General features: G+C 46.9%; 1 protein-coding gene across 1 annotated transcript in view; it reads right to left on the reverse strand.

Annotated features, from left to right (window-relative positions):
• Positions 1-17414, reverse strand: part of VWF (von Willebrand factor) — a 176571-nt gene that overhangs the window by 18232 nt on the left and 140925 nt on the right. Inside the window, exons 41-47 of the mRNA XM_001160508.8 lie at positions 16010-16114; positions 14653-14858; positions 8956-9105; positions 4448-4558; positions 2060-2240; positions 976-1016; positions 335-451 (exon numbers count right to left, since the gene is read on the reverse strand). Of these exons, the coding sequence (XP_001160508.4) occupies positions 335-451; positions 976-1016; positions 2060-2240; positions 4448-4558; positions 8956-9105; positions 14653-14858; positions 16010-16114 (911 nt within the window). The remainder of the gene's footprint in view (positions 1-334; positions 452-975; positions 1017-2059; positions 2241-4447; positions 4559-8955; positions 9106-14652; positions 14859-16009; positions 16115-17414) is intronic.

Here is a 17414-nt window from a genome sequence, read left to right on the forward strand (position 1 = left end):
TTTTAATATTTTCAAAGAACAGTGGTGCTGTTTCTTAAAATATATAAAGGGATACAGAACTGTAAACATAGTATCATAAGCCTGGCAAATACTGTGTTTATTTTGAAAACTCAGGAAGAAAATGTTTGCAACTTATAAAACTAAAATTATAATTATTTCTGAGGCATGCGGTTTGGGTGGGTGATTTTTAGTCTCTTCTTTATTATTATCAATTATTGTTTATAATCAGAAAATTATGAGAGATTTATTTATTTAAAGACCGCAGTGAGGTCCCACTGCCTGGGTCCCACAAGCGTCCAGTCCATGCCCTCGGTCCCCATTGAGCCTCTCTTACCAGGGGGCAGGGGTTGCAGGTGGTCTTTCTGCACTCCAGCTTGAATCCAGAGATGACCCCCACCTGCACCATGCAGCGGCAGGTCGTGCACACATCGATCATCACAGTCTTCCCGGGCTGGAAGCAGAGGCACCAGGGTCAGGCCCCCCAGCATCCCCCAACCCCCCACTCACCTCACTCCCATACCCTGTCTCCTGCCCACACACCCATAGCTCCCACGAGCCATCACTCTGCTGCTCCTCCTGTCTCCTATGGCCCACTGCCTTCCTGTCCTCTCACCTCCAGTATCGAGATGGTAAGAGTGAGAATTTTCATGCCAAAGAGGCAGCCCAGGTAGTGGCAGAGGGGACAAACTAAAACGTGCACAATGACTTCAGAGTGCTTCTCTGCGCACAGAAGAAATGTACAGGTGCCTGAGGTGGGGGCCAGGAAGTGAGTGTGAGACAGGCCAGGAGAGTCAGGAAGATGGTCCTAGCCTGGGTTCCATGATGCCAGGCACGTCCCACAGGCAGTGGAAAGCTGGGGTTAGGTCTCTCTGGTTTCCTTCATTTCTGCTTTACAATGACTTGCCTGCTCCCCTTCCCGCAGTACCCCCTTCCCTGTCCCCACCACTTGCTCTGGAGAAGAGGGCAGCGGCTCACCCCAATGACAGTGCCATTGAGCATGCAGGCCTCCATGCGCTCTGGGGGAGAGAAAAGTACAGAGTGAGAGTGGGCAAAACACACCCTGGTGAGACCGGCGAGCAGGCTGCTCTCTTTGGGGCTCCTCCTCCGTGTCTGGGCCTCCCTCCTGTATCGGTCGGCCCTTTCCCCCCACCCCACAACCCAGCGCTGGGGGTCCTACTGCTGGAGCCCACAGCGGCCTCCCTTCCCCATGCAGCCCACATTGAGAAGAGCCCCGTACGTTCTCCAAGCGACAGCGCTTGCTTATGTGAATTTACATTTAAGAGATGGGATGAATGGGAGGATGTTTGGGTTTATGAAACAATGAAACGCTACTCTTGAAATTCTCAGTTTCAAGAATTCAGTGGCCAGGCACAGTGGCTCATGCCTGTAATCCCAGCACTCTGGGAGGCCGAGGTGGGCAGATCACTTGAGATCAGGAGTTCAAGACCAGCCCAGCCAACATGGCAAAACCACATCTCTACTAGAAATACAAAAATTAGCCGAGCGTGGTGGCGCATGCCTGTAATCCCAGCTACTCGGAGGCTGAGGCAGGAAAAGTGCTTGAACCCAGGAGGCCAAGGTTGCAGTGAACCAAAATAGTGCCACTGCACTCTAGTCTATCCAGAGATAGCGCCAATCACTCCAGAGTGAGAATCTGCCTCAAACAAACAAACAAACAAATAAATAAAATTCAGAGCAGGATATGGTAGAAAGAACTCGTTTTTGTTGTTGTGGCCATTTTTTTGTTTGTTGGCAGCGTTGGGGTGGCAAGTTGAATGCCTTCCCCTGGGTGAAACGTCACAGCATTACAAAGGTGGTCTCCAAATCAGAGAAGCCTAGGGCCGAATCCCAGTCCTGCCATGTAGTGATCTTCAGGAAATTCCTATGGTTTTCCCATTTTATTTGCTTTCTCATAAAAGCAGCAGGAGCAGATGGGAAGATTTCGGTCCTATCCATTTCCCTAAGTTGCTAAAAAGGCAAAGAATTCAGGAGCCAAAAGTGGAAAGAGAGGCTTAAAGGTGGTGCCCGGTCCAGCCCAGCCCCAGCCTGCATGCCTTACCACAGCGACAGCTTGGGCAGCACGCTGAGGTCTTACAGTTCAGCTGAAAGCCCGAGGGGCAGACAGGGACCTCCAGCTGGGGGCAGGAGACGTTCCTTTGTTGTATAAAGACCTCCTCCTTCACTCGGACACACTCATTGATGAGGCAGGGGTTCTCCGGGGAGGCCCACTGGGAGCCGACCTGCAGGGCACCAGAGTTAGTCCAACAAGCTGGGGCAGGGCTGGAGCCCAGGGTCCCAATGGGAACGGGCTCTTCTCTCAGGAAGGTGGTTTCTAGACGTGAAGCCTGGCTTAACATGTAAGTCCCACCACAGGGTAGGGCCTACGGAGGGGATGAGTGGGGCTCGTCTCAGTGAGCACCACTCAAACAGTTTGGGTCAAAATCACCTGACTGAGGCACCCAGGCAAGCACCCTGGAGAAGCCAGGGGACTCACCCTCCCTTCCTCAGCATTGGTTTGAGCTGAGCTCAGACACTCCGGCCAAGCAGCAGCAGTGTGGGCCATCAGTGGGAAGGTACAGCCGGGAAGCTCAACCCATTTCCCAGGCTGGTGCCGCTTCCCACGGTCAGGGGAGACAGGGAGCTGGCAGAAGCCTGGGAAGGCTGGCCTGGGACCCCTGCAGCCCTGCAATCTGTCCACGAAGACTGCACATGGGTAGCCTGACCCCAAGGGTTGTCACCATGGGCAAGAAGCACTGAAAGGGCCCAAGACCATGGTTCAGAAAAGTCACCAGGAGGATCTTCCCCAGAAAATGTCACTCCGAGTGCCCTCTGTGTCGGCCAGCACCCAGATATGTAACTAGGTGCCCTCTGCCGCCATCTCAGGCCCTGACCTACTTCTCCTGGTGCCTGCTTATTTCTTCTCCTTCCAGATGAGGTGTAGAAAATGCCAAACACTTGCAGCCATTCTCTTCACCCCCCACTCCTGACTCCCTGTGGCCAAATCTTCCCACTGCAGGCCTGATTCCACCCTCCAGACTTCTCCCTCCTCTGATTACTCACTCACTGAGCCTCGGCCACTGGCTCATTAAGAGGACCCACTGCCACCACACCCGCTGACCCCTGACATGGTTCAGCAGCAAAGCCATTGCCAACACCCAAGTCTTTTAGGTAAGATGGAGACTTGAGGTAAAGGAGAGAAGCCCAGGTGACCTTATGCTTTGCAAACACTGATGAGGGGCAGGGTGGGGTGGGCCTTGAAGGGAGACGAGAGATGGGGAAAGGGGCAGGAATACTGAGCGCAAAGGGACCAGCTCTCAGCCCCACCAGGATGGGGCAGCCCCTGATCTGAGCTGGACCTTGACCCTGCGGAGAAGGAACAAAACCTGCCTCCATCCAGGGCACATGGGAGCAGAAGCACTAAAAGGTGGGGAGGGGAGAACACAGGGAAGAGAACCCATAGGCAACTCGGACTAGAGGGGGAGGTGGAAACTCACCTGAAAAAGCCCAGTGAGTCATTCTGTTATCACTGGGGAGGAGAAAGGCAATGGGCCTGGGTAGGAGATGGGAAGGCTCAGGACAAGATAGCAGACCTTTGGCCTTCCTCTCGAAGGGAAGTGCATTGGTCTTGCTGGGGAAGACAGAGGCAAGGCCCATATGGGCAGTTCACCTGTTCCCAGCACCAGCTCCCAAGGCTGCCAGGACTTGGCACCACCCACCTTATCCTTCTGACCAGACTGAAAGAACTGTGATTCTCCTAGCATCTGGACTAAAACCGCCAAAGACGGAATCCTCTGTGTTTAAGAAAATGGCTTGATGAGCATCAGAGTCTAAGAGAGAACCTGGCAGCACATGGGGGACAGCTGAACTGCTCTGTGTTAGAAGAAGGGACTGGCGGGGGTGAGCCAGCCAGGAGAGGACAAGAGTGGGGCAATGGGGGGCTGGCAAGATGCCCCAGCCAGACCTGCAGAAATAGCAGAGGGACTGTGGGAAATACTGTTCCTTTTCTGGGTTGTAAAGGTTTCCACCTCTCTAAAACCACCAAGGAGGTTTCAGTAGAAATCAGTGAAAAGGTCTGAGGACCCTGCCTGGGTTGATGTGGTCCAGAACAGTACTTGCAGCCTGTAGCACTTTGGAGGGGTGGTGAGGCCATCCCAAAACCAGCCCCTCAGCCACAGCACCTCAGATTCACAGGTGAATGAGAGAGCACGAATCCCCCCGGGAGGGCCCTGGGCTTCTCCCAAAATCTACAAAATGGGAAGCCTGAGGCCGTCTTAACTAGTTCCTAAGGGGCAGGTCATCCCAGCTGGCATCTGGATAACACCAACAGCTGGGTGAAATGCCCAGTGGGGAAAGCAAAGGGCAGGGAATGAGATGAAACCAAGGTCAACGCTGGTCCCTGGAGTGGCCCCAATCTGCCCTCCTCCCCGTCCCGGGGGCCTGGACCTACACTCTTCCAGGAAGACTGGGAGTCCCCCCGTGGTGAGCCGGTCACCACCTCACAGGCAGATGGCAGGCACCTTCCACAGCACTCGCCTTCATGCAGAACGTAAGTGAAGCCCTGGAAAAGCAGAAAAAACAGAGTAAGGACAGGCCAGCAGCAAAGACACAGGGGCTCTTACCTACGCCTCCTGCGTACTGAGCCCTGGGGTTGTGCCAAGTGATCACTGGTCTGGGCATTTTCATCTTTGTTGTGAGCCAGCCTCAGGGCCATGCCAAGAAGCAGCAACCACTAGGTCACTAAACGAAGTCTTACATCAGCTGCAGAGATATAATTCTGCCCCCTGAAAGATCCCACTTTGAGAGAGACCATGATCCAGTCCATAGGAGCATTAAAGACAGCCCAGAGTTCCCTTAGCAGCAGCTTACTAATCTGGCCCTTATCATGGCCAACTCTAGGGACCCTCACTGACCGGGAGGCACACTCAGGATGACTGGGATCCAGTCTCCACTCTCGCAGGGCTAGCCTCCCATACGAGACGAACACTCGATCCCAATACTGCTCACCAACGTGCAGATTTGGGCTTCCCCAAGAGGTTACTTGACATTTACCTAGTAATTTATAGGGTACGGTGTTCTTTACAAAAGAAAAGTGAGATGAGAGAGCGACAGACAAAGCTTCCCCAGAAAGCATGCCAGGGAGACCAGCATCCTGGGAGTTTGTCAGCCCATCTTGCCTCTAGAAGGTCCTCCAATCTGGCTAAAGCATCATGAACACGGACTGAAAAGTCTATACAAAGAATAGTCAAAGCAATGACAGTGTGTTTGTCCCAGGAGCCAAGAGAAAAGAACCCAGGACTACGTTCCATCTTGGAGCTGTGTCCTTAAGAGAGAAAGAGTAACCACAGCTGTTCAGGACGGGTGTGGATGGCAGCCTGCTCTGCTCCCCAAGCACTCTCCCGAGCAGGGCCGAATCTGAAGATGCACAACACGTGTGCCTCTCTCCGGACGGTCTCAACACTCCTAAGACTTGGCTCAACCCCACCCAGTCTCCACGAGACCTATTGATATCCCCGCCCACCTCCCAGCAGTGTGCAGTGAGCTGTCTCCAGGCTTTAATCAGCCAAGATTCTAGTCATTTACTGTGCACCTATGATGTACTAGGTACTACGGAGGAGACAACAAATTAGGATGCCTCAATCTGTGTACACACCCTCCACGATACAGCGGAACATTCCAAATGCCATTAAAGAAAAAAAACAAGGTCTCAGGGGGTCAGAAACAAAGACTCAAAGAACACAGAAGACAGTAATTCATACCTTTAGGGATCTGCTGTCATTCTCGTGCGCCTCTCTAGAAGGCTGAATGATCGAGATTTGCATATTATTTTTGTTTCCTGTTGCCTCTCACCATGGGCAAACAGTGTCAATATTACGGATGGCTCCCAGGCCAGATGTCTGTTCCCACAGCCCCGCTAGCTTCTCCAACCCAGACACTTTTAGCCATCCCTCCAAATTTCCATCTTTCTGAGACTCCCCTCCACACCCCACAGCAACCCTGTTTTCTGGCCGCACAACCAGGGTCCAGCCTATATTTTTCAATTCTTTATTCTCCCTTCCTCCAACAAATTCCCTCGCTTATATTGACATTTGATATCTTGTATCAAAATACACATCCCAGGCCCTTCTCCTGGCTCTCTTCTCCATCCTGTTTTCATTGGTTTCCCAAATAAGAATGAAACTAAGTAGGTCTACTAGCCACCCAACCTGAAAACATATGCACTGAAAAACAAATTATGAATGTATCTAGCAGCACAATCCTTTAAGCACAATTGCTATAACTGAAATGGAGGTGGTAGATGCCAAGCTCTGGTCACTTGTCCCCTCTGAGGCAATCTGAGGAGCACGGTTTGAAAAGCTGACTTCCTGGGTCAGACTGGCCCTTGCAACACTGGAGTTGCGGGTTGTACCAGCCTAACAGGACGGGCTCTGGGCTCGGGTCAGGACCCTCCAGTGTCCACAGGCTTCATGTGAGCTACAGGGGTTCTGGCCAACCCCGTTCCCTGGGGTGGCCCTGTTTCCTGTCTGATACTGAGAAGAACAGCCCTCCCTCTTCTTCCTCCTGAGGAGTATCACAGAGTAAATAATATCTAATGGACTTCCTTCGGCTTCTCAGAATACAGTTCCTACACCTTGACTGAGCCTCATTCAGGAGCCTACGGGTGAGGAGTCAGATGGCAATCAGGCTTCATAGAAAATCCCCTCAAAGGCTTGTACAGAGGTGCAGGCCTCCTCTCACTATGGACATGGAAGCAAGGCCATCGCCTGAGGCCCGCTTAGAACATTCCTGAGAAGCCGCCAATGCCCCTGCTTGCCTGCCACCATTCCTCTGACATGAAGAGCAGAGAACTATGGAGGAGCTTGGGGAAAGTGTGTTTCTGCAGACTGTGGCTTCAGGGTGATGATGGTAGTGTTGTTCTTTCTTTTCTGTCACAACCTAGACAACACATGGACCGGCATATATGAGCCCAAGTGCCTCTGAGGTCGGACCAGAGCTAATAATGCTCTAACAATACTACCCTCTTTGCAGAATGAAGTCTGAGACCATCTGTAACTTACTTAAGCTCCCACCTCACTCAACACAGTAGAGATCGAAGCCCAGCCTCCCACGTCCCCTGAGATTTTAAACCACGAGGCTCCCTTCTCCGCCCCAGAAGATGTGAACATTCAGCCTCTAAGACAGGGCACTCGATTCCCTAGAGCAATCACATGGTCAAGAGTTCTAGACATGGTTCCTCCTCCACTCCTGCCCTGACCTCCCTACTCATCTTCTTTTTGAAACTGCCCCCAGCTTTTCTACGCAGCCAGGATTATACCCCAGGACCTGCAGCTCCCCCAATAGTTGACTGGACCAGAGCATGAACTGGACAGTGGACCCGATCCAAGGGCTGAGCTGGGCCTGTCAACTTTCCTCTTGAGAAGTTGATCAGTGAAACACAAAGACCAAGTAAGTCAGATTGGACAGGGATGAACCATGGATCTGAAAAGCTGTGTGGAGTTGAAGTGAGATTTAACAAAGCTGTGTGTAAACAAAATGTGTGAGAAAGCAAAACTTCTGCACAGAGGAAGCTGGCCTGCAGTGAGGAGCTGGAGCAGACGGACAGAAATACCGGCTCTTAGGACAAATGGAGAGACATGCTGTAGGACCATGGTGCCCACCTACAAATCCTGCACTTCCTGTCTGAAAGATCCTCCTGTATCTTTTCTACAAATCCCCTTTTATTGTAGCTAGCCTGAATGGGTTCTATTCTTTGCAAGCAAAACTCCCCACTGAAACACGAAATATATTGGTTGTCAATTTTCTAAAAATGACCTCTAAGCAGCACTCTATTTGACAGCAAGTTATTTCCCTGGCCTCAGATGGCCTGTGAGAGGAGAAGAAAACCAAAGGGTTTCCAAAACTTAGTGTTTCCCACAGGAACACCTGGATACCACAGCATCATCCTCTCCCAAAGGTACTGAGCACCTCCGCTCACTCTCTGTACCCAAATGCAGGTAGAATAGCAGGTGAAGGGCCTGGGTTTCGGGATTTGCCCTCAGGCCCTCCTCCGTCAAACAATTCACCTCGAAAACACCTTCAGGAACTCTGCCTTCACTGCCATTGACATTTGCAAAAGCAACCACAAGATGGATGTGCTCGCCTGCCCTGGCACCTCTTCTCTTAACATCATTATCTGCTGATAATAATGTAGTAATAATAATCGCATTAAACCAGCAAGCAGAATTTGACCCACAGTCCTCCCTGCAGACTGTTGCTCCCTTTTTCTCCAGTCTGATCCATCCTAAACATGCAAGAATAGGGCACCCCAGCACACACAGGAGCCTCAGGGGCAGCCACCACGAACTGGATTTGGGAAACAGGGATCATGTTTTCCGTACCTCAAATTATAAATATGGTCTGAAAATCAACAGTCTACGTGGAAACACCAGAGTAAACTGAAACCAGGACGATCCTAGAAAATTCAGAGCATACATTTGTTCTAGGGACAGGCGAAGGTGATACATGAGGGTGGAAGAAAAAGGAAAACTTCAAGTCCGCTTTTCTAGGCATTTAGTCCTCCCCATGTCTCTGCTCAAACCTACTCCACCAGTCCTTTAGACTTAAGGCCATACAACAGACATGACCATTAGCCAAGGACTGAACTGCAGAAGGATGACGCAGAAATCCTTTGCTCATGCTTTTTCTTCTTACCCAGCCCTAACCCGCTCCCTCTTCCTCACCCCTAGCCTTGAACCAGAGGTCACTAAAGAACCTTTCTTGCCCTTCCTCGTGAACCCGGGAGGCAGAGCTTGCAGTGAGCCGAGATTGTGCCACTGCACTCCAGCCTGGGAGACAGAGCGAGTCTCCATTTCAAAAAAAAAAAAAAAAAAAAAGAATCTTTCTTACCCTTCCTAAGATGCCCTCCTCTACTTTCCCGCTCTGATAGCTGCAGGCATGCCCAGCCCCTGCCCCACTCACCGACCGACAGCTGTCCTCACAGGGCTTCTGGGAGCACTGGGCCACGCGGAGGCCCATCACGACATCCTCCATGTCGGTGCAGGTGCACACATCGCAGCCCTCCTCCCAGAACTGGCCCACAGGGTAGATGGTGCTTCGGTGGACACACACCTGTAGACATAAGTTTTCGTGAGTGAACTCATTTGGTTCATTGAAACAAGTGGTGAGTTAGCACCTACTACACAGAAGCCGCTCTAGGTGCTGAGAATGTGGCAATAAATAAAACCAAATGTGGTCTCCGCCCATATGCAGGACTGCTTATAAAGCAGATTTTCCTCCTTTCCCTGCCCACCAGCCTTAGAAAAGCTATGACCAGTCTCTCACGGGTGGCCCCTCGTGAGGCCTTCATGGTCCCACAGACTTGAATACAACACACTGGCTGCCTTGGTCTCCCTTCTTCCTGCCTTAACTGCACTTCACTCCTTCCTATGTCACCGAGAAGCTGTACCCACATGCCCAGACCCAGTAATGTCCTTGGACTTGGAGCCCATCCTCATCGAGCCCTCTGCCCACTTACGAGCAAATTGGGCAGGGGCTATGAACACATGTCCCCTTGCCCACGAGTGACTAGGAACATAACAAGCAAAGACTCTGGGACACAGAGCAGGGGATATGTTTGAGAGACAAGGGATCCTATTGGGAAGAACGATAGGCTCTGGTAGAGACGTGGGAAAACAGATGAAAAAGGTTGGTTGAAAGGGAAACGTGGAAAGTCTGGGATGCACGCCACAGACAATGCTCGGACATCCTTTTGTTGGAATGAGGAGCTAAGGAAGCTGTTTGATCACGGGACTTAATGACAGTTTTGAAATTAATCCCAAGTATGCCCTCCAAAGTTATGCAAAACAGGTCTCCACCCTGTGAATGTCATAATAGCAGTTCAAACATTTTGAAACCATTATCATATATCTTCTCAGTCTTCTAGCTTCTGTATAATGAACTTATTGAATGAGACCCCTTGTTCTATTAAAAGGCCTGCAGGAAAATGTTACCATCCCTATGGAGAAGAATTGTTTAGCAATACTTAGCAAAAGTAAATGTGTATTTACAATTTGACCCAGAATCTCACTTCCAGGAATCTATCCCAAAGACACACTGGCAAGACCACAAAATGACAGATGCATACGGCTGTTTGTTACTGCAATTAGTAATAGCAAAAGGCTGAAGCAACTCAAATGTCCACCAATAAGGGACTTGTTGAAACAAAACTATGGTGCTGCCATGCAATGGAGTACGATGCAGCTATAAGAAAGAATAAGGCAGATCTCTACACACTGATACAGAATAATCTCCATCAAATATTGTTAAATGAAAAAGAACAATTTAAAATATAATTCATAATATGATTCCTTTCTATGAGAAATGGGAAGAAATATACATGTATAAAATTCAGTTATATTTTCAAAAAGAGAAAAACTAATAAAAATTATAAAGGCTGGGCACGGTGGCTGATGTCTGTAATCCCAGCACTTTGGGAGGCTGAGGCGGGCAGATTGGTTGAGTTCAGAGGCTCCAGATTGGCATGGGTAACATGATGAAACCTTGTCTCTACAAAAACATACAAAAATTAGCCGGATGTGGTGGCATATGTCTGTAGTTCCAGCTACTCAGGAGGCTGAGGGGGAGGATCGTCTGAGCCTAGGGGGTGGAGGCTGAAGTTAGTTGAGGTCGCATAACTGCACTTGTGCCTGGGTGACAGAGCAAGACCCTACCTCTCTCTCTCTCTCTCTATATATATATATATTATATATTATATATATTCACATATATAAATTATAACGCACATATATATTATATATTATATATATTCACATATATAAATTATAGGGTGGAGGAAGGAATAAGGTAGAGAAAACACAGAGTAAGACTCCTGGGAATATGTCTTGTTTTATAATTTGGGGTTTAAAATCATGTAAGTGTTTTACACCATAGTAATTTTAAAACTTAAAAGAAATAAAAAGCAATCCCTAAAAATGGAAAACAAATTGAAATATTAATTAGATATCGTCAGTGGCACATAATTATTATTTATAATAATTATATGATATATTATATCATAATATAATTATAATAGTTATTTCAAATGACTTCAAAACCTAGTATTTACACAAATATCCCCCAATGAGGTTTTTTTTTTTAGGATTAGAAGAACTGAAAGGAAATTTTATGTATTTATTTATTTTTTGAGACAAAGTCTCACTCTGTAGCCCAGGCCAGAGTGCAATGGCACAATCTCGGCTCACTGCAACCTCCACCTCCCGGATTCAAGCGATTCTCCTGCTTCAGCCTGCAGAGTAGCTGGAATTACAGGTGCGCATCACCACACCCAACTAATTTTTTCTATTTTTTAGTAGAGATGGGGTTTCACCATGTTGGCCAGCTGGTCTTGAACTCCCAACTTCAGGTAACCCGCCCACCTTGGCCTCCCAAAGTGCTAGGATTACAGGTTAGTTTTGAAACTATTACAGGTATATTGCAAGATAAAGCAAATAAGTAGTTAATTATGTTAGGAAACCAGAATTTTCAACTTAGAAGAGAAATGATACAAGCAAAAAATCAAAGAAGTAAAGTCCTGTAATTTCATTTGAATCAAAAATACCACTATAAATTTACGAGTTTTTATCCTCTCTTAAAATATGCATTTCTAAGCTCTGTTCACCAAAAAGGTCTGAAGGCAATGGCAACCCAGGAGCCATAAATATTCTTGGCACCCAGATCATACCGCCTAAATACCACTTTCACTAAAAGGTAGGGGGACTTTTGTCAAAATGGCAGATCCAAGGACTAGGGCAGGAAATGCCCAGGGTGAGCCCAGCACGCCTTTTTGTTTCAGAAAGCAAGAAAGCTACGAAAGACTCATGAGGCCATGCCAACAGGCTCCAGAGCCAACTTAAAAGAGCCCCCATTTACCCCAGGGAGGACAACTTGAATATCAAAAAAAAAAAGTTTACAATGAATCAACACACATCAAACACATAAGAATCCATGAGTTCATAATGAAGCTAAAAACAAAAAACCTCTTTGGCTGTCCTTGACAGTTGCTGGAGCATCAACTCATGGCTATGAAAACTGGAAAAGAAAAAATCAAGCACTTATTCTACTTTGTCTAAAGTAATTTTATTTCAGGGTAACTGAAAGCAGTTGGGAGAAAGTTCTTTCTTACGGGAGAATTCCAGTTAATAAATGCAATCGGTATGATAGAAGTAGAGAAAAGTCACAATTTTGAAACTCCTAATGACATACTACATCTTAGACAACAAACACTTATAAATATTAAAACTATAAACTAAATTGTTGATGGGGTAAACTTCACAATGCAGAAATAGGTTGCTTCATCTGAACACATAATCAGTCCTATCTCTGAAAGTGGGATAGTTGGGCCAGGTGTGGTGGCTCACGCCTGTAATCCCAGCACTTTGGGAGGTTGAGGCGGGTGGATCATAAGGTCAAGAGATTAAGACCATCCTGGCCAACATGGTGAAACCCCGTCTCTACTAATAATACAAAAATTAGCTGGGTGTGGTGGCGTGTGCCTGCAATCCCAGCTACTCAGGAGGCTGAGGCAGGAGAATCGCTTGAACCAGGGAGTACAAGGCTGCAATCAGCCAAGATCGTGCCACTGCACTCCAACCTGGTCACAGAGTGAGACTCAAAAAAAGAGAAAAACGAGGCCAGGCACGGTGGTTCATGCCAGTAATCCCAGCACCTTGGGAGGCAGAGGCGGGCGGATCACAAGGTCAGGAGATCGAGACCATCCTGGCTAACACAGTGAAACCGTGTCTCTACTAAAAATACAAAAAATTAGCCGGGCGTGGTGGCGGGCGCCTGTAGTCCCAGCTACTCAGGAGGCTGAGGCAGGAGAATGGCGTGAACCCGGGAGGTGGAGCTTGCAGTGAGCCGAGACTGCACCACTGCACTCCAGCCTGAGCGACAGAGCGAGACTCCGTCTCAGAAAAAAAAGAACAACGAATGAAAAGAAAGAAAGAAAGAAAAGAAAGAAAGAAAAGAAAGAAAGAAAGAAGAAAAAGAAAGAAAGAAAGGGAGAGAAAGGAAGGAGGGAAGGAAGGAAGGAGGGAGGGAGGGAAGGAAGGAAGTGACGTAGGTAGGTAGGGAGGGAGGGAGGAGGACAGCTGGACATTATGTGCCTCTGGGTGTGATGCACATGGCACCCTTGATCAGGTATTCTTGCCTCCCTACTGCATTGACCTTGAATGTAATGAATCCCCTGGGTCTAACTTCTAGTCTACTGGAAATACAGGGGATAGAGGAACACATTATGCAATACCATAAGGTGGCTGCTAGTCAAATCCAGAATTCATGACATTCTACAGGACAAATGACCCAGCTTCCCCAACAAATCAAAGGCATAAAAATGGGGAGTGGCATTACTATAGATTAAAGACACACAAGAAACATTAATAGAAAAACAGCAAGGCAGGAGGGGTGGGCAGGAAGATGAGAAGGAGAACAGAGATATAAGAAAGCAGCAGCAGCAACTGTAGCCTCCTAGACTTGTTCCCGCTTCTCCAAAACTGCGTGCTTAGAATCCCTGAGCTGGAAGAGCGTCCAGAGGGGAAGAGAGGTCTTAAGCATTCCAGACAAATAAAGATCTGTTCCAGCCCTAACAGGCTCCAAGGAGAGATGACTGCAGCTTGTCTGTCATTCATGTCAGGACTTCCCTCAATGCAGCAGCTGTAACTATGCTCAGGTCTTCCTGCTGCAGTTCTGGCTCATTTCAGTTCTCACTCCACCACTTTCGCGCCCTTCACTTCCCTACTCCATCAATTAAATCTTTAATGATAGCTAATCTTGGTAGCTCTTTCACCTATAAGACTGCTGTTTGTAATGAAAATCTGTACCATTCATTGACACTTTATTATATTCAGTTTATAGACTATTGTCATATATACTAACAAGGGCATACATAGGAACTTCATCTTAACATTTCTCCCGTAGCACCTAGCACAGTGCCAATTCTGTTAGAACATAGTAGTTGCTTAGTAAATATTGGATGGGCAGATGGATGGATGAATGGATGGGTGGATAGATGGATAAACTGACAGCAATAAATAAATGAGTAAACTATTAACTGCTCGTAGCCAGGTGTGGTGGTGTGCACTTGTAATCTCACCTACTCGTGAGGCAGAGGTGGGAGGATCACTTGAGCCCAGGAGTCCAAGACCAGCCTAGGCAACATAGCAAGATCTCATCTCAACAACTAAATAAACACATATATATATGTATGTATAACTATTAACTGATCTCTAAATAATCCGTGCAATCATGTTATTTCCTTAGCTAACCTAAAATAAGCTTATAAAGGTAAAGACCATGTCCTGCACATTATTTGTAACCTCAGCACCTAGCCGTGCTTAGTACATAGTAGGCTCACAAGAAATGCCTCCTGAGTTATCTAAATATCCACTCAGGCTGAGCTGGAATGCTGACTGCCCCCCCACCAAGCCTTGTAGCACTTGGTTTGGGCAAGAAGGGAATGCTGGGTAGGATGCAAATCTTCCATGAGGAGCACATGTTGCTTAGTAAATATTGGATGGGTAGGTGGATGGATGAATGGATGGGTGGATAGAAGGATAAACTGACAGCAATAAATAAATGAGTAAACTATTAACTGATAGTTAATAGCCAAGCAGTCCTTACCTTGTCGGGAAGGCAGGTGGTTGTGGTACAGCCACAGTCATTGGTGGCGGTTGAGGCCAAGTACCCAAGGGGACAGCTCACTGTGGAGTTGACACAGTTGCAGGCACACTCATACTCATCACAGCACTGGGTCTTCCGAAGGGTGGGCAAACGGTGCGGGGGGCAGGAGGGTGGGGACACTCTTTTGCACTCCTCCTTCCTGCAGGCTGAGGGTAGGACAAGGCCACACTGAGCACTGCGCCCAGCCAGGGCTCGTAAGTATTCAGCTATGCTATAGGGTGCCAGGGAGCTTTAGACTCAGAAGATTAAGTCAGAAATGTGTGAAGGCCAAACTCACGGGCTGGGAGTTATTCAATGTTACCAAAAGCAGTCCATCTGCAGAAAAATATGAACATTAATCAAAAAGGGAAATGTGAAGCTAGGAACTCTAATGGAGGAGAAGTGAAGGCTGCTCAATCCCTGCTCTATCCCTTTCCCACATACATCTGGAAGGGGCGGGTTCCTTCATTCTCAGAGGTGTCAGATGTAGAATCTCTAAGTCCAGTAGGTCTGGGTGCACCACGCCCTGCTAAGCACTGTTCTATGCCAGGAGCTTCTGTGATCCTATCCCCACCTCAGTACCTAGAACAATAGCCTACAGTTTAGGTCCGCCAGCAATCAGTGTGGAATGAAAGATTGCCAGCAATCTTGTCAAAGCCACAATGTCACTTTTAAAAGACCAAATCCTGTCCCTGTGTCCTTTGCCTGTTTCCAGCTCCCTTCAAACACAATGTGCTCTCCTCCCACCTTGAAGTCTCACATCTAGGAAGTCGGGTGAGTGTCCACATCAGCAGGACAAGAACGCCAACGGAGTTAGAGTGGGGATTCTCCGGAGGTAAATACAGAATTTGGTTTCTTGTCGTGTCTTATTTTAGTCCATCGCTATGTTTAAGTTATAGTATATAGTGATTACATATATACACCTTCAGAGGCGAAAAACTATAAATTTGTTTGGGAATAAGATCCAATGATGAGGGGAAGTCAAGGAAACATTCCCTCCCCTTGACGACATACAGGAGGATGGGCGTAAATAAAGATTAGATTCGGAGGCCTCCTCATCTCAGCCCCAGCTGCTTCTTCATAAACCCAAGACGGAGGTGCCTGTGCCCACACCTGGTATCCTTCAGCAGCGTGCAGCCGGAAGGATTCCGTGCAGGTGTGACCCTAACCCCTCTGTTCCAGATGTACTCCCAACCCAGATTCAGCTAGGTAGAAACAGGAAGTGACGTGATCTTGGAAGACGTCCCTGAGGAGGTTGGCCCCCCTCACACCAGCAGAGAGAGGCCACACCACCCCTCCTCATCCACAGAGGCCTTACCGCAGGTGAAGTTGGGTCTGCACTCGCCAGGGTTGGTCAGTGTGGGCTGGAGGCCACGTTCACAGTGAGGCACTGGGGGCAGGTCACAGCTCACTGGGTCACACACTGAGGGCCAGAAAGAGAGACGTCCATGCAGAGTTCAGAAAGGTTACTCTTTTATTACCTGTGAGTGGGACGCTACATTCCTATTCATGCAGACTTCTACTGTTTTAGGTAAGTGATGATGATGGAGACAGATTACATGGGTTAGGATAGATAGATAGATTAGATAGATAGATAGATAGATAGAATGATAACTAGATACATGAGATAGATTTGATAGATACATACATACATACATACATACATACATACATACAGGATAGATAACTAGATACATTAGATAGATAGATAGATAGATAGATAGATAGATAGATAGATAGATGGATGATAGAGGATAGATGATAAATAGATACACAGCTTAGAGAGAGATAGGATAGATGATAAAACATAGGATAGATAGACAGATAGATATAGAATAGATGATAGATACATATGTTACACAGAGATAGGATAGATGATAAATAGATACATAGGTTAGATAGAGATAGGATAGATTATAAATAGATACACAGGTTAGATAGATTAGACAGACAGATAGATACATACATAGATATAGGATAGATAACTACATACAATAGAGATAGATAGATAGATAGGTGATAGAGGATAGATGATAAATAGATATATAGCTTAGATAGAGATAGGATAGATGATAGATACATAGGATAGATAGAGACAGGATAGATGATAAATAGATACATAGGTTAGATAGAGATAGGACAGATGATAAATACATAGGATGGATAGATAGATAGATAGATAGATAGAATGATAACTAGATACATGAGATAGTTTTGATAGATAGATAGATACATACATACATACATACATACATACATACATACATACAGGATAGATAACTAGATACATTAGATAGATAGATAGATAGATAGATAGATAGATAGATAGATAGATAGATGATAGAGGATAGATGATAAATAGATACACAGCTTAGAGAGAGATAGGATAGATGACAAAACATAGGATAGATAGACAGATAGATATAGAATAGATGATAGATACATATGTTAGACAGAGATAGGATAGATGATAAATAGATACATAGGTTAGATAGAGATAGGATAGATTATAAATAGATACACAGGTTAGATAGATAGATACATACATAGATATAGGATAGATAACTAGATACAATAGAGATAGATAGATAGGTGATAGAGGATAGATGATAAATAGATATATAGCTTAGATAGAGATAGGATAGATGATAGATACATAGGATAGATAGATAGAGACAGGATAGATGATAGATACATAAGTTAGATAGAGATAGGACAGATGA

This window comes from Pan troglodytes, chromosome 10, assembly GCF_028858775.2.
Source record: "Pan troglodytes isolate AG18354 chromosome 10, NHGRI_mPanTro3-v2.0_pri, whole genome shotgun sequence".
Taxonomy (NCBI): Eukaryota; Metazoa; Chordata; class Mammalia; order Primates; family Hominidae; genus Pan; species Pan troglodytes.